Here is a 24,603-nt window from a genome sequence, read left to right as displayed (position 1 = left end):
CATGAGATTTATTTTGTTCCAATCACCCAATTTGTTGATGTCTCTCTGAATCCTAGTCCTACTCATCAGTGTATTTACTACTCCCCCCAGCTTCGTGTCATCTGCAAACTTCCTGACAGTGCACTCTATCCCAGCTCATTTATGAAGATATTGAACGAAAGTGGCCTCAGAACTGACCCTCTGGACACTACTTAATACTGGTTGCCAATTAGACACTGAGCCATTGATTACTACCCTCTGAGCCCAACCATCCATCCAGTTTTCTATCTACCTTACAGTCTATTCACCAAACCTATACTTCCCTCGACTTGCCTGAGAGAACGCTGTGGGAGACCATATCAAAAGCCTTGCTAAAAATCAAGGTATATCACGTCCCGTGCCCTCCCTGCATCTACTGAGGCAGTCATTTCACCATAGAAAGCAGTCAGTTAAAGGCACAACTGCTAGTTGGCCATTCCAGCACTTGCACCAGGAACTTGTCCCCCGCGCTTTCCAAAAACTTCCTGGATTGCCTGTGTGCTGCTGTATTGCCTTTCCAGCAGATTTCAGAGTGACTGAAGTCCCCCATGAGAACCAGGAAACTTCTGCTAGCCGTTTGACAAAAGCCTCATCCACCTGGCCTGGGGGTCAATAGCAGACATCCACCGTGATATCATCCTCATTCTTTCCTATCACCCTAACCCAGAGACTCAACAGGCCTGTCTCCAGTTTCATACTGGAGCTCTGAGCAATCATATAGCTTTTACATAAAGCACAACTCCTCCTCTTTTTCCCCTGCCTGTCCTTCCTGAACAGTTTAAACCCATCCATGACCATGCTGCAGTTATGCTAACTATCCCAAGTCTCTGTTATTTCAATTGCATAATAGTTCTGTGACTGTGTGAGAACTTCCAATTCTTCCTGCTCGTTTCCAGGCTCTGTGCAGTTGTGTATAGACATCTGAGGTGGCTAGCTTACTGCCCTACTTTCTCAGGAAGAATTGGTTGGCTTCCCCTGTTGGCCCCTCCTACTTGCACTTCCTCCAGCTCACCTGCTTCCCCATTTATCTCAGGGCTTTGGTCTCCATCCCCTGGCAAACCTAAAGCCCTTTTCACCAGGTTAGCAAGCCTGTCTGCATAGATGCTCTTTCCTCTCTTTATCAGGTGGATCCTATCTCTTAATGGGCTGCCAGAAAGAAGTGGGATAAAACCTTCCCTCTTGCCACAGAGTGGAGAACACAGAGCAATGGCTTGAATTTCCAGCAAAGTAAGTTTAGATCAGATATTTGAAAAACTTCTTCATTGTTAGAATAATAAAGCCTCAGGAAGCTGTATACTTTCTATCACTGGAGGTGCTCAAGAAGAGATTGGCCAGCCACTATGCCTATGTTCTACTAGAGTATTTCCCATGCTTATGGGCTTTGCTAGTTGCCCCTGCCCTCCCTTTTCTACTCTGTGTCAGGGTGTTTTTAAGCCTCCCTCAGAGACACTGGCTACAGGCAAGGCAGGGGATTTTGGCCCCAGCAGAGCCAATGCTACTGCTGGGACCAAAGTTGGAGGTTCCTAGATAGAGTTTTTTGCCCCTTTGCTCAAGGTCAGATTGATCACCATATTTGGGTTCAGGAAGGAATTTGACCCCATGGTCAGATTGGTATGGACTGTGGGGTTTTTGCCTTCCTCTGTAGCAGGGGGCATTGTACCAAGGATCTCTACAGCAAATACTGACAGCATTTTATAGAAGCAGGGCATTGGCTGCTATGCTTCCCTTGCCTTAGCTGGGGCAGGTTAGGGTGTTAGGTCTATGTTGTACCAGGGATTACGGTAGACTTACGTAGAATTTAGATTATTGTTTGTATGGGATCATCCTGCCTCAGGTAGGGGGTTGGACTAGATGACCCCTGGAGTTCCCTTCCAGCTCTACTTTTCTATGATTTTTATGATTCCTATCCCAGCCTTGCAATCATTGGCTACAAGCAACTTTTCCTTTCCCCCCTGCCTAAATAAGTATATGCATATAGTAATATGCCTGCAGAAGTCTACTCAGGAGAAGTTGGAGAGTTGGATTTTTCACCCAAAGAATTTTTATTCTCACAAAGCTTATGTATAAAACAACATTGAGCTCTCTCAAAATATCATTATTAAACAAGGGCAACATAGAACTTCACTTCTTCAGTAATGAAAATGGTAGCATATCACAATGGAGCAAGGGTGAGAGAATTTTTTAATGGTTTTCTTTTCTTGAAGGGGAGTGGGAGAGCTACACTTTATCATCAGACATCCTTTGGTAAATTCATGATAGCAGCATAACAGTGGACAGAATTTCTATGAAGGTTTTAGTTAACTACAATGAAAGTGTAGGAGTAAATCAGATGTAACAACTTTATAACAGAGAATTTATTCAAAAGAACTTCCATATTGTATTATACATGCAGTGTGGAAGTCCTTAAATATTCCAAAGTGCAAAATGGGTTAAAGTTTGTGCGTCGCAAACTGATTTAAAAAAAAAAAAAATCATCTTTTTTTTTTGCACCTTTACGGATAAGGCCAAAACAACAAGAATCAAAAGACACTTCAGAAAGTTAGCCATGGTTGTTTGTTTGTTTGTTTTTTTAATACAGATGTAGTACAGAATGTTTAATGTAGTACAGCAGGACAGTGTTTCCAGTTAAATAAAATTAAAAACCTTTATTTCCCCAAATATAAAATTACTAAATTAAATGTCTTAAAAGAATAATAATATGGTAAAAGCTTTAAATTACACCACCATTTACCAATTATGATCACCAATCACATACTCCATCACTTTGGCAAAAAGATGATTTTTTAAACAGTGTATAAACCTAACATAGCAAAGACTGTATACATCTTTGTATTGCACTTATTTATATACAAGAATAAACAACTGTAAAATCAAATATATAGCATATACCTAGAATGAGCACAAAATTGTCACAAACTTAAAGCAGAGGGGTGAGAGCTGGTATGAGTATTAAAAATGTTTAGAAATGTAATTAATTTATGTACAGAATGCATGGACTGTATTAACAAACAATATGTACATATCAATTTACTACTAATAAAATTAAAGTGTAAGTTGGTGTTCATTAATACAGACCTTTGGTTGTACTTAATTATTTTAATCAGCTTTAAGCTCACGTACTTTCAAAATGCTAACAAGGTATAAAATGGAGCACAGCAATTTGTCAATGGTACAAAAACTACTATCGTCAGTTCCATTAAACCCAAAAAACTAGTGTCTCTATCTAGTCCCAAAATAGTTCTTGTATTTGGAATCAATCAGTATGTGCCATACATAAAAGAACACCTGAACATTATATATATGCAAACTTACATTCCACAACACTTTTTCTGTAATGTGCCATTAATTTGAAAAATACTTTCAAAGGAATAAGAGAAATTAACTTTCATGATAAAGTTTCCAACATACACCTCTGTAAAGACATTGTGAAAAATTTTAACATTGCCAGCAGAATTAAAAAATATATGTGCACCCTTTTGTTTTTCTACAGAACTATAACCACTATTTATCTAGTCCTGCACCTCCCCCAATATTTAAGTGTGCTCAGTCTTTAATATTAATTTACATGGCTTGTATGTGCCCAATATTTAGCTCTATAATCATCCTGAGTTTGGAAGTGTTACAACATATCCATGCACACTTTAAGAAAAATTTACTTTCCTTTACATAACAATCATGCAACTGAAGATGATGTGGGCATCCCATGAACTGTTGTGCTTGTTGGAGTTCCACTTATGGCGTTGAAAATGTGTAGCGAATTAGACATAACACTGGCCTTTTCTTCAACAGGAGTAATCTTAAATGAAAAATAGATTTCTTTACCATAACGTGATTACATGCATATACAATCGATTATAAAAATGATACATAAAAAACAATAAAATACCGGTCAATTTTCATAATGTGCTCTTTATCTACTCATATTTTTTTATATTACCATCAGCTACACACACTTTTTAAAGGGTTTATTAACACCACTACCAGGAATCCTACCCTAAATTTTTAGGCTGCATGTTTGACATCCCTGCTCTACAGCATATTGCCGAGGTTAGCACCACAAAAATGGATAATATTTTTTCAACATTAGAAAATCCACCCAATTAAAATTTCACACATTTCTCATTGGCTGAGACTTGAATAGCTCCTTTTTCCTTTTAGAACTTAAGGGAACAAACTTATCCTTAGAAAGCAGGAATAACTCTAAAGTCTCAGAGAGTAAAGAAAAGTTCAAAGCAGACTTTCATAAACTCAGTTTACAGATGGTTCACTTCTCATTAGAGAAGCAAAAGTTTTAGCCTCGACTGTCCCAGGAAGTGTTACGGACAAGATGATAAATATAATAATTATGTTAATCACTCAAATCCTTTGCTGTACTTTGACACGGACTACTCTACTATCATTTTCCCTCTGAAATTATATTCCCTTCTTCCTAAAAGGCTGTGCAAGTTTTACTGCCACATAGGAGTGCAAGACAGCCTAGTCAAAGGATCTTACAGTAAACAACTGCTATTCTGACCATATTGTATAGCAGGGGTGTCAAATTTACCACTTGCCCTGGGCTATGATCCAGCCCCAGATGTGTTTTGTGCTGAGGCGGCACCTCCAGCTATGGGTCCAGCATGGGGCTGAGGAGCTGGAGCTGGTGTCACTCTGGTGGCAACAGAAGTGGCTGGAGGGTGACCAGGGCTGTTTCAGAACTTGCTTGTCCTATTGCAGCTGCTGACTGCCATGTCCACTGAGGCCCAAGGGCTCTGGATTCTGCAGCAGGCTGCTCCCCCCAACCACTCTCCCCAACTTCTGGAGGCATGCTGGTAGACTGGCATGCAGGATACAGCAGCTCTACAGGCCGGGCTGCATGTTTGACATCCCTGCTCTATAACATATTGCCGAGTTTAGCACCACAGAAATTAATTCTCCTCCTGTATAACTACAATAAAAAGGAATGATAGAAAGCTAGGTAGAGAGGCTAAAAACAAAAGTACAACAAAAAATTACCATCCCATCTGATCATGTTTGCAAAAGTAGTATGGGAGAGAGAGAGAGAGAGAGAGAAAGAAAATGGTTAATTTTTATTTCTACAAAGCCCCTTGCTATTTCATTTAATGCATCATGTAGTTTCCTGCAATCAGCTGTTTAAACAGTTCATAATATTAGCTGTTCTAATTTGTTAAATTTGATTTTTCACTGTTTACACAACCAACAAAACATTACTGAAAATGTTCAGTATATTTCCAATTGCAGAGCCAAGTCAGGTAATTAAACATAGCATTTTTATAACAATCATAACAATGAATTTCAGACAAAATGGATTACAATTTTATCTCAATTATTTCACTGTAATTTCATTCCCTAAAAGAAACTTTCAGGTCTTGACATATAAGTTACAACTTAGAAGTAAAAGTAAAATTGGATCAATACTTACATGCAACCTGTCCAATTAAAATTAGCAGATTTACTAACACAGCACACCTGTATAACACCACACTGGTAATGTACAGTATTGCTGCATACCGATGTATCATTGTCATCTACTCCTGCTGTCCTGCAGTAATTTCTTCCAAAAAAAGCTTTTGATATTTCTCTTTAACACTACAACAAGCATGGCACTCTCTCTTGTGCTGCTGACATTCTATTATCTTTCCAACCTTTTACCGTGACACGGTTTTAGATTCCTTCCTTTCTCCCCTCAAACTACAGCCTCGTACAGACATTCAGTTTCTCCCGGGACAGTCTCTGTTTTCCCAGGAGAAATCATGAATGTACACATGTTCAGAATATTTGTTCCAGAGTGAAAATGGCTGCTCTAGGAGAAATATAACCAGGGAACAACCCAGAGTTAAATCACTTCCAGGAGAGTTTCTTCTAGGAGAGTGAATGCCTGTACATGCTGATAAAGACTTACCATGATGTGCAGGCATATTTACAACAGACTTCACCAGCAGCATTTCAAGAGTGGTTGAGGATCTGTATGTCAGCAGACAGATCCTTCTGGTACTAGATAGTTGGCGGCCCCCCAGGTTCTGCTGTCGTCTGTTGCCAGGCAGACTAAGGAAGCATGCAGAGCATACGAGATGTGTGCACAGGGCCCCTCCTTGGCTGCACAGTGTCAGCTCTCCACTCTTCAGGGCCTCATCATTTGGATGTCTGTACATGTGGCTCTGGGTAAGGTTTTCTACCCTGAGAACAAACTTGGGAGAATTCTCCCAGATTATCCGAATGTGTGTATGCAGTTTATGTTCTAGCTCTAATTTTGTCCTTGTTTTTCTTCCTATATAAACCTCCTTTACACACTTCTTTTCAGTCATGTTATTCCTCCTTCCTCTTTCCAAACCCTCCATTGGGTTCCTGCCTTGTGGCATATCAGGTTCAGCCATTCAAAAAGTATGTCATTTTTATCTGCCTTGTTTCTGTAAATCCCTCTTCTAACACGTCTTCCTTATCTTTTTTCTTTCCAAATTATCATTCCCTGTTTGAACTGCTGTCTTCATCTCCTTCCTTGCTTTCAACTGTAAGCTTTCCACTGCAGAGGAAAGGTATTACTCTAGATTCTGTGAAAAGTCATGTAGATATTTTATTTGGTTAAGAGAACATGAACAATTTTTTTATAGGACAAAGATATTCTCTGTGCCTGTACTATATGCTGTTAAGAGACATGTCTGGTAAGATATTAGTATATTAAGGAGTAAAAGAGAAGATGCGTGAGAACAGTTTGCATTTGCCATAGGCTAGTGTTTTACCATAATTTCTTGAACATGAAGACACGATTCAGATATAAACAAACAGATGAAAGAATGAGGAGATGTAGAAATACCAGCATGATGCAATGATGCCAGCTTGATGCACCAGTACCAGAGGAATCCCACCTTTTGGCAAAGGGAGTAAAGATTAAGGGACTGCAAGAGCTTGCTGATTAAGTTAATGCAGAGTTCTGCTACTGTCCAGGACAGGAAGCATTGGCAAAGCCACTGCTATGGACTATGGATAAGGAGGTATTGCATATCAGCCAGACAGCTCATAGTTCTAAAATGTTGATGTGAAGACTGGTCTCCACTGTCAGCCTTTTCTCAAGGTTTTTAGTTACTCTGTAAGGGATCCCCATCTTCAGGGCAACATCTTTTGTAAGCAGAGGCCTAGGAAAGGGTATTCTGTATCCTAAACTCAGATCTGTTCACAACTATGAAAGGTGGATACCTGGAAGGGCTCCAATCATCTAGTACCAGATGCATCTGTCTGCTGACATATGGATCCTCAACCACTCCTTGAAAGGCCATGGTGAGGTGAAGTCTGCTGTAGAAACACATCTACATCATGGGGCACATGTCCCCAGTAAGTTTAGGTCTTTGTCTTTGTCCTTGTGGAGGTCAAAGTCACAGTCTCTGAGGTCTTGCACAGCCAAACCTGTACTGAGGGAAGATGTGCTTGTGCTAAATTAGAATCTAGCAGTACACCAGTGAATTTCATGCAGAAGGTTGATGTCTGGATCAAATCTTCCTAGTTCATTTGGTCATTCCCCCCAAGTCACTGCTTCTCTGTATATTGCCATGGTTGTTGCCTGAAAAAAAAATTCTACTTTGCAAGTGAATATCCAGTTTCTCTGCCATATGGCCAAGTCCTGAAAAAGCTTCACTTCACTGAAGGTTTGCCTGATCTCACTGGAAAGGATAGAGAGAGATACTGGAAGCTTGTGGTTCTTATATAGGTTGTTGAGGAACACAGGGCAAGAAAGGCTGCCCATCACATACATACCCTTTCACAGTCTTCCCCACTCCACACTGACAAGCCAGGGCAGAGATTGGTGTTAACCGGATTTATTTCCTTGGTGAAAAGGGATTTAGTTCAAGAGACTACAGAAGTATTTGCAATACCGCAATACTATAAAAAGTATTTCACAAAATACTGTAAAAAACCCTAGTATTCACTTAGATTGATTTTTTTTTAAATGGACAAAATTTGGGACAGCCATGTCGTGTTCAGACTTCAACATAAGAATATCTGATGGAAGAGTGGACTATACTTGTTTTAAACAAGTAGGTGTAGTCTTGCCCTTGTTGCCCTAAATCTGTAACCATTGCCCTAAATCTGTTTTCCCCAACGGGTTCAGATTATAGCACAAGAAACTTCATCCTGAATAGTGTTACATTTAAATAAGTTCAGTACATACTTGTTCATGCATTATTTCAGAAAGCTCTTTTGCCATTTCTCTGTAGTTTGCCTTCATTTCTTCCTGATACTCTAACTGATCTTCCTTTATAAGTCGTTCATTTACCCCCAAGGCATGACCACAAGCCTCAACAAATTGTCTGAAATTGTATAAAAACAGAAAACAAAGTAAAACAAAGAAAACATCCACAATAATTATATCCAATGTTACTTAGTAATTTTGTACTCTCAACACAACTGAGACATTGCTAATGCAGTTAGTTCATGAGTAAAAAGAAAATTTCAGTCTTGAAAAAAACAAGTCAGTGTATTTTTAGACAGTATACCTGAAAACTTCCTTCAGTAACTTCACTTTATTGTCTGGATATCTTTTAGTGTTTGTAGCATCCAAGAAAGCTCTTGCATATGCTAATGGACCAGCATTAACCTAAAACAAGAACAACAATAATCTAAAATAAAGTTAATTTGCTACTTTCCCATACTATTCCAACTAAAGCATTCTGTTGTTTAAAGAAGTTAGATTAGCTTGTTTTGCTTAAGTGAACGTACTGCTTTTTTAAAGTAATGGACTGACAAAAACTTAGTATATTTGAGCAGGCACAGCATAGCAAGATGCAGCATTTTCTCACATACCATATGGCCTGAAACAAGACACGCACATTGTTTGGGAAGGCAGAAAGAACTCGGGGGGAGGGGGGGGGAAGATTTCTGCAGAGTTGACAGTGCTGACCACAGGGGCAGCGTACATTCTTCAGCACTGCTGCTCAGCCAAAAGCTAGTTTTAATGTTCTCACAGTTGCAGCCGAATTGGTAGCAGCTTTTTGGCTGCTCGGGCAAAAGCTACTTGCTGCCAATTCAGCAGTGACTTAGAGGGGGTTATAATTAGTTTTGACATGGAAGAGGAGTGCACTCCACCCTTCCTGTGGCCAGGAGAGAAACAGAGCACATGGCAGCCATTACAGCATCCCCATGCTTTCATTCCACAAAATAAGCTTCCCTGCTTAAGATGTACCCCAATTTTGGAGGACTGATTTTTAGGGAAGAAGTATAAGTGATAGTCAAATAAACAAGATATTTTTCCATGCTGCTTTCTGACTCAAAGAGAACATTTCAAGGGTGGCAGAAAGGCATAATTGGAATAAGTTGGAAATTTGTATTTGCATTGTTTCAGTTCACAACCTGCTGCCTAAGCAGCTTGTGAATTAAAATGATTGTTACTGATCTGTTTATTTATATTATTAAAAAATGGTGTTATATATCTGAATTCTTCATAAAACCTTTCCTTACAAAAAAGAAGCGAGTTTGGTTTTCATCATTACTCCAGCCTCCTCCTCCATTTTACCCACTTGCTAAATTTTGTCCAACTAAGGTTGTAAGCTATTAGTGCAAGCTTATATAGTTGAAGACTTATCTAGAGCTGTACTAGAAGGTTCTACAAGATCTCCGAGATATTTCAATGAAAAACTCCCCTGCCTTTGAGAGTCGAGGTAACCATTGTCTACTCTAAAGCAGAGTTCCCATGCTATAGAAGAGCAGACCTCAAAGATGATCAAGATGCTTGGCTTTTTCCTTCTTTTCATGCCATCTACATATTTTTGTAGAATTCTTCTTCCCTCTCCCACACCCAAGACAGTGCTGTCCTGTCTAAGTATCAGGACCTCTTCTCAGACGGCACTTCTATTTGGGACCTAATCTATAGCCTGGTATGGCAATGGGAAAATCCTTGAGAAGCAGCTCATTTACTAACTGACAACCCCTGACAAGGAGGTATTTGTAAATCAGCAACAAACTGCTGGGTGCACACTTGACAGACTACAAGATATACTCTAGTTCTGGTTGTGTGAACAATTTATTTCACAATTCAGGTATGTTAGATGACAGCTTTGATTACAGTATTGCTTTTAAGTCCATCATAAAAGGCACTGTACATAGAAATCATTTTGAAGGGCTCCCATAAGTGTTACTGGAGTCATCTTTCGTGACTATTAGATATTTCTAAAATGTGACAGAAATATCTTTTCCCAATATATTAGTATTTGATAGGTGCAACACAGCTCACCATTTAGAAATAAATGATAGATCATAGGGAATAAATCAATATTCTTTTTTAAAAGAATTTTACAATTAAATTAATTGAGCCCTGTGGGTAATCTAATCTGCCCTTTGGTTCCTTCCCTACCCACCTTTCAAATATAAAAGTCCCCAATCTCAGCACCAACAGTAAGAAACAGTCAACAGCAGATAGACTGCTATCAATTAAGTTTGACTCCAGGAACAAGGCTGCTTGCTGTATCTGCTGTGTATGCAAACCTTAAATGCAGTGATTGAACTGATCTTTTTAAATGTAGGTTTGTTTGTGAAACAGTTACAGATTTTGAAATTCTTACATAATTATAAGTAAAATGGAGATAACATTTTCTAGCTAAAAATACCTTTATTAGATGGCCAATCATACCCAAACACTCTATAGTTGTGTAGTTACATACATGCATGTTAAAAATACACATCCAATCTATGTTTAAAAGGACATAATTAACATTGCAAAGTCAAACACTGAAAAATTCCACATTTATGGTTATGTGGGGAATCTTAATTCTGCCCCTTTTTTCATAGATTCATAGATGTAGGTTCAGAAGGGACCTAACCAGATCTTCAAGTCCAACCCCCTGCCCTGGGCAGGAGAGAATACTGGGCTCATATGACCCAACTGTCAAGCTTCCTCTTAAAGACCCCCAAGGTAGGAGCCAGCACCACTTCCCTTGGAAGTTGGTTCCAGATCCTAGCCGCCCTGACTGTGAAGTAGTGCCTTCTAATGTCCAGCCTGAATCTACTCTCAAACAACTTATGGCCATTATTCCTTGTTACTCCGGGACGTGCTGGGGGGAACAGGATCTCTCCCATTCCCCACTGGTCCCCCTGGTACGTTTATAGGCGGCCACCAGATCCCCTTCTCAGCCTTCTGCTGTGAAGGCTGAACAGGTTCAGGTCCCATAGCCTCTCCTCATAGGGTCTGCCCTGCTGTCCCTGGATCATGCGAGTGGCCCTCCTCTGGACCCTCTTGATGCTGGCCACATCTCTCCTAAAGTGCGGTGCCCAGAACTGGATGCAGCACTCCAGCTGCAGCCTGACCAGTGTTGGATAGAGGGGGAGGATCACCTCCTTGGCTCTGCTTGTGATGCATCTGTGGATGCATGACAAGGTGCAGTTAGCCCTAGTGACCGCATCCTCACATTGGCGGCCCATGTTCATTCTGGAATCAATAACGACTCCAAGATCTCTTTCTGCCACTGTGCTTTCAAGAAGGGAGTTCCCCAGCCTATAGGTATGCTGCTGGTTCCTACTGCCCAAGTGCAGCACCCTGCACTTGTCAGTATTGAAGCCCATCCTATTCTCATTTGCCCACCCCTGTAACCTGTCCAGGTCCAGCTGTATATGGTCCCTCCCTTCTAGTGTGCCCACCTCGCCCCAAATCTTGTTGTCAGAGAATTTGAACAGGGTGCTTTTCACCCCCTCGTCCAAGTTGCTGAAGAGATTAAACAGTGCAGGCCTGAGGACAGAGCCCTAGGGGACTCCACTGCCCGCATCCCTCCAGGTCAAATATGACCCATCCACCACCACTCTCTGGGTGCGGCCCCTCAGCCAATTAGCGGCCCATCTGACTGTGTAGGCATCAATGCCACAGTCACCTAGCTTTTTAATGAGAATGGGGTGGGAGACAGTGTCAAAGGCCTTCCTGAAGTCCAGAAAGAATACATCCACCGTGACACCTGAGTCCAATGATTTTGTGACCTGATCATAGAAAATCCATTATATCCAACAAACTAGGCAAGAAAGAGTATATCTGAAAAGAAAAGGAAATCTATGCTTACATTACTTAACAAGATTTCCCTATAATATGTATGTACATGCACACTCCTCCACATGATCTATTACCAGTGTATCTTTTCCACCATATTCTTAACTCTCTTCCTCAGTTTCACTATTCTTTTCACATTCTGTCCATCTCTGTGTGCTTTTGGCTTCACTTTTTCTTCCTAAACCCTGGACTATGATACAAATGCAAAATGATTACATTTGAAGTGAACTTTAAAACTTAGACAAAATGTATTAATTATTCCTTTCTGTTTGGGAAGCCACTGCTTTATTTTATTTTCAACCTCTCACTCCAAAACCAAAAAGAGCCAAGCTTTTTTTTTTTTTTAAATACATGTGAGATATTTAGCCTTGGGCTCATAAAGTACATAAAAATTGAAACTGTGCAGCTGAAAGACAGCTTAAACTTTTCAGTATTTGTCATTCTATATTTTACTATGAAAAGAAATAGCCATGTTTTTCTGCACAGCCAGCTGAATGATCTTACCTGAACGCTGACGCTTCCCTGTAGCTTTAGTTGTAGCTTGATCATATCTACTTCAGCTGAAGAACAAAGTTGCCTGAGTTCAGCAACCTTTTTGCTCATTGCATCAATGGCGACTTCAATGGGATTTAGATCAGTATGGTGCTGATACATTACAGGAATGCGCTTTTTCACGTAGGGAAAACAGTGTATTGCTAAGGACAAAACAATACATAGTTTAAATAACATATTTCTGTCAATATCATTAGAAACAATGTAGTTTGGTGACATTTTACAATATTCTTTAAAATCAGTCTACTTTTCTTTTTCTCATTCATACAGCAAACAGCTTTGTCTAGTTAATACATAACTACAAGTAATCAACTACAAAAAACAAACTGGCAAACAGTCTCCAATACCTTTGGCTTAAAACAGCTTTCATTTCTGGCTGTAAACAGTATGAAAAATGAACAAATAGAACTGCTTTTTTTAAAACTGGAATTAAAATTAACTAAAAATATAATTTATTAATAAAAGTAGGGATATTCTGAATTATGACTATATTTAAGTTTTTTTAAGAGGCAGTTGCCAAATGCATGGTAAGAATGGGATGTCTCAATGGGTGTGAGTAGGCCACTTTCCTCCACCCTGCCAGATGGGTGCTGTGTGGCACATGATATAGCCAAAAACATTTTCTTCGATAGAAAACTTGACACTTTTTTGGAGATTCCAAAGGCTTGAAGAAAGAAGAAAAGAAGCAGGAGAGGATGTCTGCTGGGCACATGTAAAAGTGGATAATGCCTAGTATTTAATGCAGGCAGACAAAGTTCTTTGAATATTTAATATTTCTCTTTTGGAGCTTGAGGGTACACTTCTGGAAAAGGCAAAGTGGCTCCAGAGTCTTTTAGCATATGGATAGTCTCACTGGTTTTAGCACTGAGGAAAAAGAGCTCTTTGAAGGTAAAACTCTGAACTTCTTTGGAAAACCCAGAAAGTTGCAGGCAGAAGAATGTCTTGGAGTTCTGGACAGCCATGTCCAAACTACAGAATAGGAGGTGGTATCTGGAGCATCAAGAAATGAAGTCTTCACTGCTATATGCCCTTCAAACTTGAGGACTAAAAGGGCTTCTTTGGACTCCTCAAGTAAGGAGCCTGTTATGTTGACCATGAGCTTACTGACATGGAAGCTGGCCAGAAGAACTTGGTAACTGACTATATTTGGAACTGGAAGCTAGCGTAAGGGTAAGCCTTTCAACTCTGTCAGGAGTAGTGCATAATTGCCCAGCTTTCTTATTTACCCAAGCTACCTTCACAGTGCATGACAAGACAATTATTCAGCCCATCTGAGAGAGATTTTTCTTGCAATAACATAACTATGGGTGGACAACCGGAGAATGAGCTCCCAGCCTGGTCACTATATCTGACACTGGCCTGGCTCCCACCACTGCCCCTAATGCCGCAGCCACCCAGGGTGCCGATCTTTATGGTTACACTCATGGTTGACTGTCCTATTCCAAACCGACATGGCTAGTCCTGTTAACATCTTATTAATTTGCAGGGTTACTTTAGTAGAGCTATAGCATAGCAGTATTCCAACTACACTGTGAACAACCCCACTGGGCTTTCTCTAGTCAGATATGAAGGGCCTGGACTGTATGCTCCATCACGTCCTGAAAACTTCAGAACTTATCCTTATTAAATGGGATGATATTGGGACAAGAACCTCATCTGGCATAATGCTGGTGTTGTTTTTAGAATAAGTGCAGATACAAGCGCTTAGCATGGTGAAATAATTCCAGAGGTGGTGCTAGAGAAGGAAAAAGACAAGGACTCCCAGGAAAGTGGAAGCTTGTGTGACCTCTAGCAACAAGCATAAATATTCATCCCCACCTACAGTGGTTTTGCTGGAGAACAGATAAGGAGCCCTAGCAACAGAGGAGAAACAGCACATTCCACAAGAGGCCAAGCCAGACTCCCCAAGGTCGGGAGGATCAAGACCAGTGCCAACAAGAGGAAGTGATGGATGGCAGTGGTTGGAGACTCCCTTCTGCAGGGGACAGAGGCATACATATGCTGTCCTAACCTGTTGTCTTGGGAGATCTGCTGCTTGCCTAGAGCCCAGATCCAAGATGTTATGGAAGGTTACCAGGCTCATTCAGCCCTCAAATGGGGGTGGTGGTGGGAATGAATAGGGGGTAGGGGGAATGAACAGGAGGCTGAGGCTGAGGCTAGGTGGGGCCCCCTAATGGTCCCCTCCCCACTCCTCTAGCCTCCCCAACCCCTTACTTACCTGCCACAAAGCCAGGTGCAGGTCCCTGCAGCCTGCACTGCTGCTTACCTGGCACAGGCAGGTGCTGTGCTTCAGGACCGGGGCAAGGGCTAGCCATAAGGACACTCTTGCTGGATACCCAAGCATCTTCTGTAGAGGACCGAGCCTCCAGTTGCTTCAGGACACGGTCTAGGACTGTGCTCTGCCCTGCTTTTTAACCCTCAGGTTATTTTTTGACCCCTGGATATCCAGGTATCTAATTTTGCTCCCGCATTGCAAATTTGCAGTGCAGAGAACTTTTTTTGTTCCTGTACATGCCTCTTGCATCTCAAAGGGGTTTGAGATGCTGCAAGAGGCATGTGTGCGCTCGTCTGGACATGTCAAAAGAGTCCAAGTCCTAATCAGTAAGTAAGCGTCACATCTATATTCCAGGTAGTGCCAGAAGTCAGGAGCCGAGAAACTGAGGACACCGAAATAGGATAAGCAGGAACAGAAAACTGAACAGAAGCCAGGTATAGCTGCAAAGCACTGAGCAAATGAAACCCAAATGAAGAGCTTCAACTTACATATGAGGTTCAGACTACTTTACAGACTGATTTTGTCCCTTGCATCTGGTGCCATTCTGAAACCAAATGGCCCTGATAAGTGCAGTTTTTGCCTTCTAACACAGTCTTCCTTCACCTTGACAGGAAAGATTGACAGTCACAGTTCTGAAGAATTATAAAGCCACTTAAGGCCACAAAAGATGCTGAAACTAGCAGAGGAGCCATGAGTGCCAAACTGGTAGCGGTGGAATGCTAATGTGTCAACGACTGCTGGGGTGTTTATTGCTGGTTTTCTCTGGAGTTGACTAAGGGCAACCTACCAAGCCAGATGACAGTGCCAGATGATCTGCGCAGAACTGCTATGACCTACAGAGGTAGCCATAACTGCCTGTGAAGTCTCAGGCCTCTGTGGACTTCAGCAGTATCTTAACTGGACTATAAAGTCTCAGACTACATTAAGCAAGGTCTTCTTTTTGAGTCCTATAGAACAGGGGTCTTGTTCAGGAACCAAACCTGGATGAGCAGCTGACCAAAAGCCAAGGTCATGGTGTAATGAACTAGTGTTGGAGTACACATGACTGAGCCATGTCTTGAGTCATAGAGGCAAAGACCTCTTCCAGAATAGGGATACACCAAAGAAAGGTTAGATAGAGTACCTGAAAATGATGGTGCTACGTGGCAAAGTGAGGGGGTGGTGGAAAGAGTTGCCAAGGCCCCAAGAAAAAGTTGGCTATTAATGTATTATATCAAAACAAAAAGAAAATGAGTTTGATAAAGAAAAGAGAAACAGAAGGTCTCTAAAGGGCTTTGACTGTGGTTCATGATTCAAGATCTAGAACCCAGAGTGCCCAAGATTTTAAGCTACCTGAGGTGGACTGAGAATTGGATTGCAATGCTTTTTTCCTAGTGTGTGGAGTATAAAAAGGGATGAGAGTACAGCAGACCCCTGAAGCAAAAACATCTCCAATTTTGAGTGCTGTCACGCGTAGTAGCAAGAATGTTAGTATGGAGCCCTTATCTACCTTAATTTATTAAGTTGTGTTATCCACCTCTGTTTCTATGATTTTTTGAAAATAAATCCCTGTAGGAACCTATTTGTATATGCAATTGCACTCGGCATTAGATAATAAACTGTTATTGGGGTACAATAGGAAAGTAATAACTTGATGAAATGTCTCCCCCCAGGGTCAATACTCTTACAGGAACATATTAAGAGGACTTAGTTGCACTATTGTAAAATAGCATTCTTGACAGTACATCTATTTTAAAATGGTTTGGGATCTACAAATGATTTTTTTTTTTTTTAGAATATTCTATCAGTTTAACTAATTTGTCTTTCATGAAATATTTGCAATGAATTTGGATTTTCCTTAAAAATATAACACATTCATCACTTAAAGCCAGTGTGTCAAACAGCCCACAGGCCAGATCCAGCCTATACAGCTGTTGCATCTAGCCAGCCTCAGTTCTGGAATTTGAGGGTTTGACCTGCTACAGAATTCGGGGCATCTAGGCTCTGTTGTACATGGCTGTTTGTGGCAGGGGGCAATTGAGGGTTGTGCCAACACAGTGCCGCTTGCCCGGTGGCCACCTGACCTGCTGACAGTGCACCCCATTCCCATCCACCACTGATGGACCCACCGCTGTTGCAGCTAGTGGTACCACGCATCTGGCCCAGGAGGAGCTCTGAGGCGTGGGGCAAGTTTGGCAGCTCTGAATGAAAGAATTCTCAGCATCCAGTGTTAAATAAAAAAAGAACAAATAAAAGGAACATTCCAATAAAAAAAATCCATCTAACAATACCCGTCAAAATAGTTCGCCGTTTACACTGTTCTTCCACACCGCCTTGTCTTTTGCCAGATTGAGTAAAAGGCATCTCAAACATAAAACGCCGAATGTTGTGAGCCCTCTCAAAGTCTGTTTTTCTCTCTTGTAACTCCTTTTCCTCAAAGTATGGAATTACATGTGTAACTTGAATATATGCATATTTAGAGTCCAAATCCTTAGGATTTACCTTTAGAAAAATAGGGAAAAAATGAAATCACAATTAAATTTGATTTGTTTGAAAGTCCATAGGTACTCAAAATTCAATTTTGGACCTGATTCTGCCAGTTACTCCAAATGAAGAACTATTGGGGTCCTGTGGAGCTACATTTATTTTAATGAAGACATACTCATCTTTTTCATTTAATCATCAGAGGCTGGACACATAACATCAGAAGAGATACAAAATACACAATTTTCTACAATACTTGCGCTATATAGGGCTGCAAAGTAAGAGAGAGATGTGATCACAGAAACATACCCACTGCTTACATTCATTTCAATGAAAGCTATATTAAAAGAAAGTTTAGACAACTGGGTACTCAAAAAATCAGGAACCAATATCAGCTGATACAAGGAGGTTTTTAAGATCCAAAGACAGCCTTGGCTGGGATGATCTAGTTGGGGATGGTCCTGCTTTGAGCATGCAGTTGGACTAAATGACCTCCTGATGTCCCCCTTCTAACCCTAACTTTCTATGATTCAATGAAACCAAAAATAATTAAGTATACTATAGGCACAATATCAGTACCTGGAGAGGATATCCTTCCTATTCCCATAATTAACTGAATGCAAACACAGGTGTTCTCAGAAGGGTAAGACTAACTCACTATAACAAGAAAAATTTGGCCTCTGCTTCCAAAGTCACAGAAGTGGGAAAACTCTGAGAATGATCTAGTTTGAGCTGGCAAAGCCATCACTATACCTCTGTTGGCAGTAAATAGGCCAGATGTCCTACACTGAAATAAATTATTCAATTTTGTGTTAACAGATAAATGTATTAGGAATGTGAAACAGAGAGAAAAATCAGAGCAAACTAATGAATTGCAATGCTTCCCACTATTTGAAAACAAGTGCCTAACAATTCCCTGCCGCCAAGTTTATATGCAGTGATGTTTGAAGCTCACACTATTGATTGTCCAAGGGTACATGGAACAAAGTAATTAGAATGTGAGAAGAACTCCATTTTCTTTTAAACAACGTGTTCTACTCTGTAAGAAAATATATTCCTACTTTGCCAGAATCCTGGATCATTCTGACATTTTCCGATCCAAATTTGTCAGAGTAGAGCTTTTGTAGTCTCTGGGATATCTCCGAAAGAGGTGTCAGTTTTGGTTCTTTATAAATATACTCCTTTCCATCTTCATCCTCAAAGAAGCCCTGTGAAAAGAAACAACCAGAATTTTTAAAGAATAATTAGGCATTAGTATAAGGCAATTATATTGAGCAGTTTGTGCTTTTCCAGGCAAACACACTTAACGCCAAGGTTCAAGCAAAATTAGAAAGAAAAATGTCAAAATAAAATCCAAGTAAAAAAGATACCCTAAGAAAAAAGAAAAAGGAAAATGTGTATATTTACAAAAAATGGGTGCACAGGTAATGGAAGAACATAAAATTACAAACTTAGAGGAATGTTGTAATTAGATGGTATGCTAATATTAAAGCTTTTGAGGTCAAAACTTATTTCTCACATTTATATTAAATGAATCATTTTCATTCCTGTTTCACTTGCCAGATCATTGATCTTGCACAAGGGATTATTTTGCACACAACTAGATCTTCAGCAGCAACATACAGAAAAACTTCTGAAGAGCTCTTCCATGTAAAATGGATTGTACAAAATAAAATCACTTGTATTATCTCTCATTTAAAATTATTTACATTAAGTTGTCCTAACCATTTTCCTAGTGCTGCACAAGTTAGCCATCTGTTTTGAGTTTTTAGCTGAATCCAACATAGAGGTGTATGGAAGGTGAAACAGGTGACCATTTTAAAGCAAAAAAGCCACTTGAGTTCATGTTTAAGACCAGAAAAAATAAATATTTCTGTCATAAGATGCACAGACAAAACAGCGAAAGCAGCACAACATACCATGTATAAACAAAGGCTAGACTGACAAAAATACCCACATCAAATTAAGCTGAAATGCAGTAATTTTTACTGCATTGCTTGCTTTGAAAGCAGTTACTGCAATTACCTCCACATCTGTTTCACTGTCTGTAAACTGGTATTGCTATGAAGTTATAAAAGATAACAGAAAAAAACAGAAGGTTATACTGTTCAATGTACATAATCCCCATGCCCTAAATAGGTGTCAACTATCAACCTGACACAGTAAACTGACAACTGGGATACACACACCAAAAAGCCGCAGTATATTTACTACTGAGAAATAGACTATGTAGATAGACATTGGAGCATGTGAAGTTTTCAAATGCAAAGTCAGCCAGAAGGTCTGATTTTGTTTAAAGCATGCAGTACTGATGTTTAGGAAATAGGTGATTTGTTTCTGTAAATGGAACTGAGTGTTATTTTTTGAACTGCAATAGCTAGAAAAGCATACAGCTGAAAAGCAAATCTTGCAAATCACACTGCAACATCAAGACATTGCTCAATAAATGACCAAGAATTAAGCACTGTAAGGAACTTACCGCTGCCTTAAGATAGTAACACAAAAAAGAAGAAAGAAGAAAAAAGCAGAAAGTTTACTGAGGAAGGTATAGAAGCATTAGGCCAGGTTTTACATATGTATTGAAATAAAAAAAAATTAATATGGTTAATCATTTCTATCAGAATAAATGTATCATGCTTTTTATTTTGTAGTATCAAAGAAAAACTAATGGTAGACTGTGAAACAGGATATTTTGCAAAATAATTAATATTTTCAGTTCTGCTATAATTGAAGGGATATTAGTTACTTACCTGTCCAAAAAATGCTACTCTGAAGTAAGTGCCCAGCAGTCTCTTGCCTGTATGCATTACTTCTGTCACTTTGCTGTATGCCCGATGAAGTGTATCATATAGGTGAGCTAATCTCTAGAAATAAATGACAATACGGAATTTTTAAATGGCAGCACTCAAACCAACACTTTATCTTCCCCTTAAATGTAAATATAGCACTATATGAAGGTGTAAATCTCTTACAGACAATAACATCAGTTTCAGAGGCTGGATATTAACAATAATAATAGGAACAACATTCAGAAATTATACCTCAATAGAATTATTGGACTAAAAACCACAGACAAGCATTAGGTTTTTACTAGGAGAATTGCTTTTCTCCTGGTAGAAAGAAGTATAAAATGTTCACTCTGTTTCTCCTGGGACAAAAATAACCAACACCAGCTCAGCAGAACTTGCTCCCAGTGAGAATTTCTCCTGGTAGAATGAACACTTGTACACTGTGCCACAGTTCAACTTCTAGGGAGTCAAGCCACAAGGAAAGGCTCCATGCCTTCCAGAATTAACCTGGGGTTTGTACATAGAAATCTCATAGAAATCTGCCTAGAAACCTTACTCTTTCACTCGGGATCATAACAATAAAAAGATTTGAGGTCAGGAAGGAATTTTTCCCTCAGGTCAGACTGGCAGGGACTGTGGCATTTTTTTCCCCCAACCTTCCTTAGTAGTGTGGGGTATGGTCTTTCTTTCTAGCATCTTCCAGGCATGTACTGACCAACCACTTTTTCTGGCAGACCATTACCAGTATCTGTGTCATTTTTGCTTTTTCCCCCTGCTATGGCCTGCTGTAGCGCATTATGGGCATTTCTGCTTTTGTCCCTTGTAGCTGTGGTGTCTGAAGGTTTACAAGGCATCATTTTTAGGATCTTTGGGTAAATGACTGCCAGATACAGAAGACTGGACATGATGGTCTGGAAGTTATGTTTCAGTCCTATGTTTCTATCTTCCAAATAAATATTTAATACAGTTTCTGAAAAATACCAACCCTGATTGTAACATCACCTCCCAAAATGCGTTATGTATGTACAAGTTTAATTGACTAGGCCAGGAATTAAAAATGCACTAAAACTTTGGATTTGGCCCTGTATTTGCCACTGGCTTTCAAAAAAGATTTAAAAAAATACTGAAAACAGTTTATTACATTATCTTCTTCCTATCTGTAAGCCACTTAATTTTTCAGGACTTACCTGAAAAGTGCCTATGGAAGTAAGAGGTCAAACTCTGAGTTTTTAAAAATGAAATACATTTACAATTTGAATAATTTTCTACTTCAAGATTGTTGTAATGCTATATACGCAAGTTGGTTTCAGTATATCATACTGTTTGAAAAGCATGGTTCCAAAGGCATAAAACAAGGAATCAATGTCTATCAAATACCTCAAAATCTCTCCGCTTTTCATAAATGGGAATTATAAGCTTATATATGTCAGCAATCAGTTCATAACGTTCAGCCTTCCAGAGTCCATCAGCACACTGCTCTAATAATTCCATCAGTACATCCTAGAAATACAGTAAAAGAAAATGTATTATTTGATGCTGTTGACATGGACACTATATAAAAGATCTTCCCAAGGAAAAAGGTAGATCAGTTCTCAAAACAAAATCATCTAACAGCACTGTATTTAAAATAAAATATTAACAAAAAGTACTAGAACAACAAACATGTATGGTGTTCCACATGGCCACAAATACGTACATACTCACTAACTCTTTACTGTATACAGCAGGTTTATTTTAGAGAATTTTATAACCTACTCAATGGGACTATCCCCAAGAAGGAAAACATATGTGCTTTATTGCATAGCTTCTGTGTATGTACATATTTATATTTAATCAAGCAAATAAACTTTATATTTTTTGTTTTAGAAGGCAGTTTTCAAACTGAATGTTCTGTTTCGTTGTCTTTAATTATTCCAAAATAATGTCAGGAAGAGCAAGTTAACCAAGCAGAACATAAGCATTATAGTTTGTATTTAATTTATACATAGGACTAGCAACTTATTTACATTTCTAGCAAAATTAAGTGCATTGCACTGATCTCTGCTCAGAAACCCATGCTTAGTACAGCACTAAGCATGAGTTTCTGAGTCCGAAAGGCAGATGACAAAACTTAAGAAATGGGAAATTTGAGGAAATGGACAAAGTTAACTGGGCATATAACTCCTGGCTGGTTTTATCTTATCGCAAAACAAAAAAAATAAAAGACAGATTAGTTGCGGTCAAACAGTTAATATTTACTTGTATTGACATTTAATGCAACAACAGTCAAGATTATTTTCTCTTTTGTGTATCACCATACATTTAATAATCAAGAACAAAATAAGTTATTAAACACTACCTTTCCTTCAAAAACTTGTTAGATTTTAGTTTTCAATATATTTTATTAATTTTGCTATATCCTTGACATAAAGGAATAATATGTTAAGAAAAATGAGACGAAAAACAGCTTCAATATCAGTCTAACAAACAAAATTCATATCAGGATTGGGTGAAAAGGAAATATTTCACAGGGCAGAATTAGAGACTGCATTTGTAATGGGGTTAGTGTCACCGATAGATTTACATAAAGATTTAAGGCCGATATGCAAGTATAATGTTCACTTAATGTAGCTTTGTATACAAGTCTCCATCTCTACCATGATTATGGTCAACTTATTTTATCTCATGAAAGGATTATCATGAGACTATTGTTAATTTTAAATGGTTTCAGTAATGATGGTAATTTTTCCTGGTAGTTCTTAGATTAGACCACCATTTAACACTTAGAAGCTGTGCACCAGAGGGTGCAGATAGCAAATAGATACCTTATTATGGGACTGGTAACTTTGACTAAATATTCCCTCTGTCATTCTGTTTGTACTTCCCTTTGTCATCAGTAGCCTAATGGAAAAGCAGACTCTTGTGTTTAGTGAATGTATATTTTTTAACCCTGGTTCATGTCTTGTTCCAAATTTAATTCGTCTCTCTCTTTAAAGGAACCATAGAAAGTGTAATGTAGGGACTGCCAGAGGTGACTATAGACCAAAAAACTACCTTTTCTCCCTCTAAACTACACCACATAGGGAGACTACAGAATCTAACAAAGTTAAGAGATGCAGGATCAAGACCACAATCTAATTTTCTAGATGTAAAAATCAAACCACATGGCTTTGTAAGAAAAGATTAATTGTTTTGCCTTCATAAAGCCCATTTATTCTTCTACCGTGTGCATATTACATAATGATGCATTATGCCCAGCTGCCTGCGACTGCCCAGCCCAGTTTCTACTAGCATTGCCTGGCAGAAGCCTACAGCACGAGTTCTGAACCAACACCTCTGGATCTGTAGCTAGATACCTCAACTGCTCAGCCATTACATCTCTTGTATAGTTCTTTGCATTCTTTGTTCATATCACACTGCAAGCCTTTGATTTTGTCTGTGTAGTGACAACTTAGAACTTTTTATTTTACCTATTTTCTATAATTAGATACTGATATACTAGTTAGCACTGTGAAATCCTTTAAGTCTAAGAAATTTAAAATATTTATTCCTTCTGTGTTCATTAAATGTTTAGAAAAATAAAATATATGAGTTAATTCACACGGATTCTATAAACAGACTATACCTACTACATGACTGCACTTGCAGATAGTGCTTAGGTATAAATATGCTATACTTCACAAATATATTATTTGTTTAAAGGAACAATAATCTGCTAAAGTATGTGAACACATTGCCGTATACATTGTACACTGCTCAACTGTAGCAGCACTGCTACCACATCACTAATTGTATGTTCTGCAGAGTATCATCCTAAGCAACTGACAGCAGCTGAGATCTAGATGCTGCTGTTAAAACAGATTACTCTCTTTACAGCCTCCTAGTACTGAATGCATAAAGGCAAATGCTTTCTCCTGCCACAGGGGTTTCAGATTTGCTTGGTCTCTAGGGCCAGATCCAGAATGCAGATTTCTCATAGGACAGATCTGGATCCACCTCTGGCAGGGGGAGTCGAGTCAGGAGGCATTAATTCAGCCATTGCTTGCCAACATGTATCCTTAATAGGGCTCCATGGATTGCCAAAAACTAACTCATCTAGGAGCCCAGGGGATTCTAACTCCTCTAGGGGCCCTGCTGGCTGGATGACAAGGGTATGCAGTTCACCAGCCATATACCTGATAGCCTGCTCTATTATTATTTGGTCATGCTTATGAAAGAAGACAGAGGACAATAACCTGAATAGGATGGAAAATAGCATCTGAAGATGAAGAGAAAATGACTTCCAAAGGCCAAATCATGTCCTCTAAAAAAATCAGTCATTTAAGTCAGTGGTTGGCAATCTTTTTAGGCTTCAGGCCAGACTGACCCTGTTTGAGCCAGAGGCACACTGGAAGACAAGTGCTAGGACCCATCTGTTGCCACCATTTATCCTATAGCAGCACAGGGGGAGTGCCTGCAGCTACTGATTCCCCCCCATGGCAACAGAGAAAAACAACTGCTGCTGAATGCTA

General features: G+C 39.4%; 1 protein-coding gene across 9 annotated transcripts in view; it reads right to left on the bottom strand.

Annotated features, from left to right (window-relative positions):
• Nucleotides 1-2,548: 2,548 nt before the first annotated feature.
• The window catches only part of DOCK9 (dedicator of cytokinesis 9), a 271,504-nt gene continuing 249,449 nt past the window's right edge, over nucleotides 2,549-24,603 (bottom strand). For 7 of the 9 annotated variants that reach the window (XM_090023020.1, XM_090023039.1, XM_090023048.1 and 4 more), the window contains exons 46-53: nucleotides 21,491-21,613; nucleotides 20,075-20,188; nucleotides 18,386-18,532; nucleotides 17,132-17,342; nucleotides 12,539-12,729; nucleotides 8,505-8,605; nucleotides 8,180-8,318; nucleotides 2,549-3,814 (exon numbers count right to left, since the gene is read on the bottom strand). In XM_090023020.1, the coding sequence (XP_089879146.1) occupies nucleotides 3,692-3,814; nucleotides 8,180-8,318; nucleotides 8,505-8,605; nucleotides 12,539-12,729; nucleotides 17,132-17,342; nucleotides 18,386-18,532; nucleotides 20,075-20,188; nucleotides 21,491-21,613 (1,149 nt within the window). In that variant the 3' untranslated portion in view covers nucleotides 2,549-3,691. Of the gene's footprint in view, nucleotides 3,815-8,179; nucleotides 8,319-8,504; nucleotides 8,606-12,538; nucleotides 12,730-17,131; nucleotides 17,343-18,385; nucleotides 18,533-19,349; nucleotides 19,386-19,803; nucleotides 19,810-20,074; nucleotides 20,189-21,490; nucleotides 21,614-24,603 lie in introns of all 9 variants that reach the window. The other 2 variants (XM_090023085.1, XM_090023064.1) reach the window with 1 other exon arrangement.

Source organism: Crocodylus siamensis, chromosome 1, assembly GCF_052110815.1.
Source record: "Crocodylus siamensis isolate JL-2025a chromosome 1, ASM5211081v1, whole genome shotgun sequence".
Taxonomy (NCBI): domain Eukaryota; kingdom Metazoa; phylum Chordata; order Crocodylia; family Crocodylidae; genus Crocodylus; species Crocodylus siamensis.
This window is presented reverse-complemented; position numbering and strand designations above follow the sequence as displayed.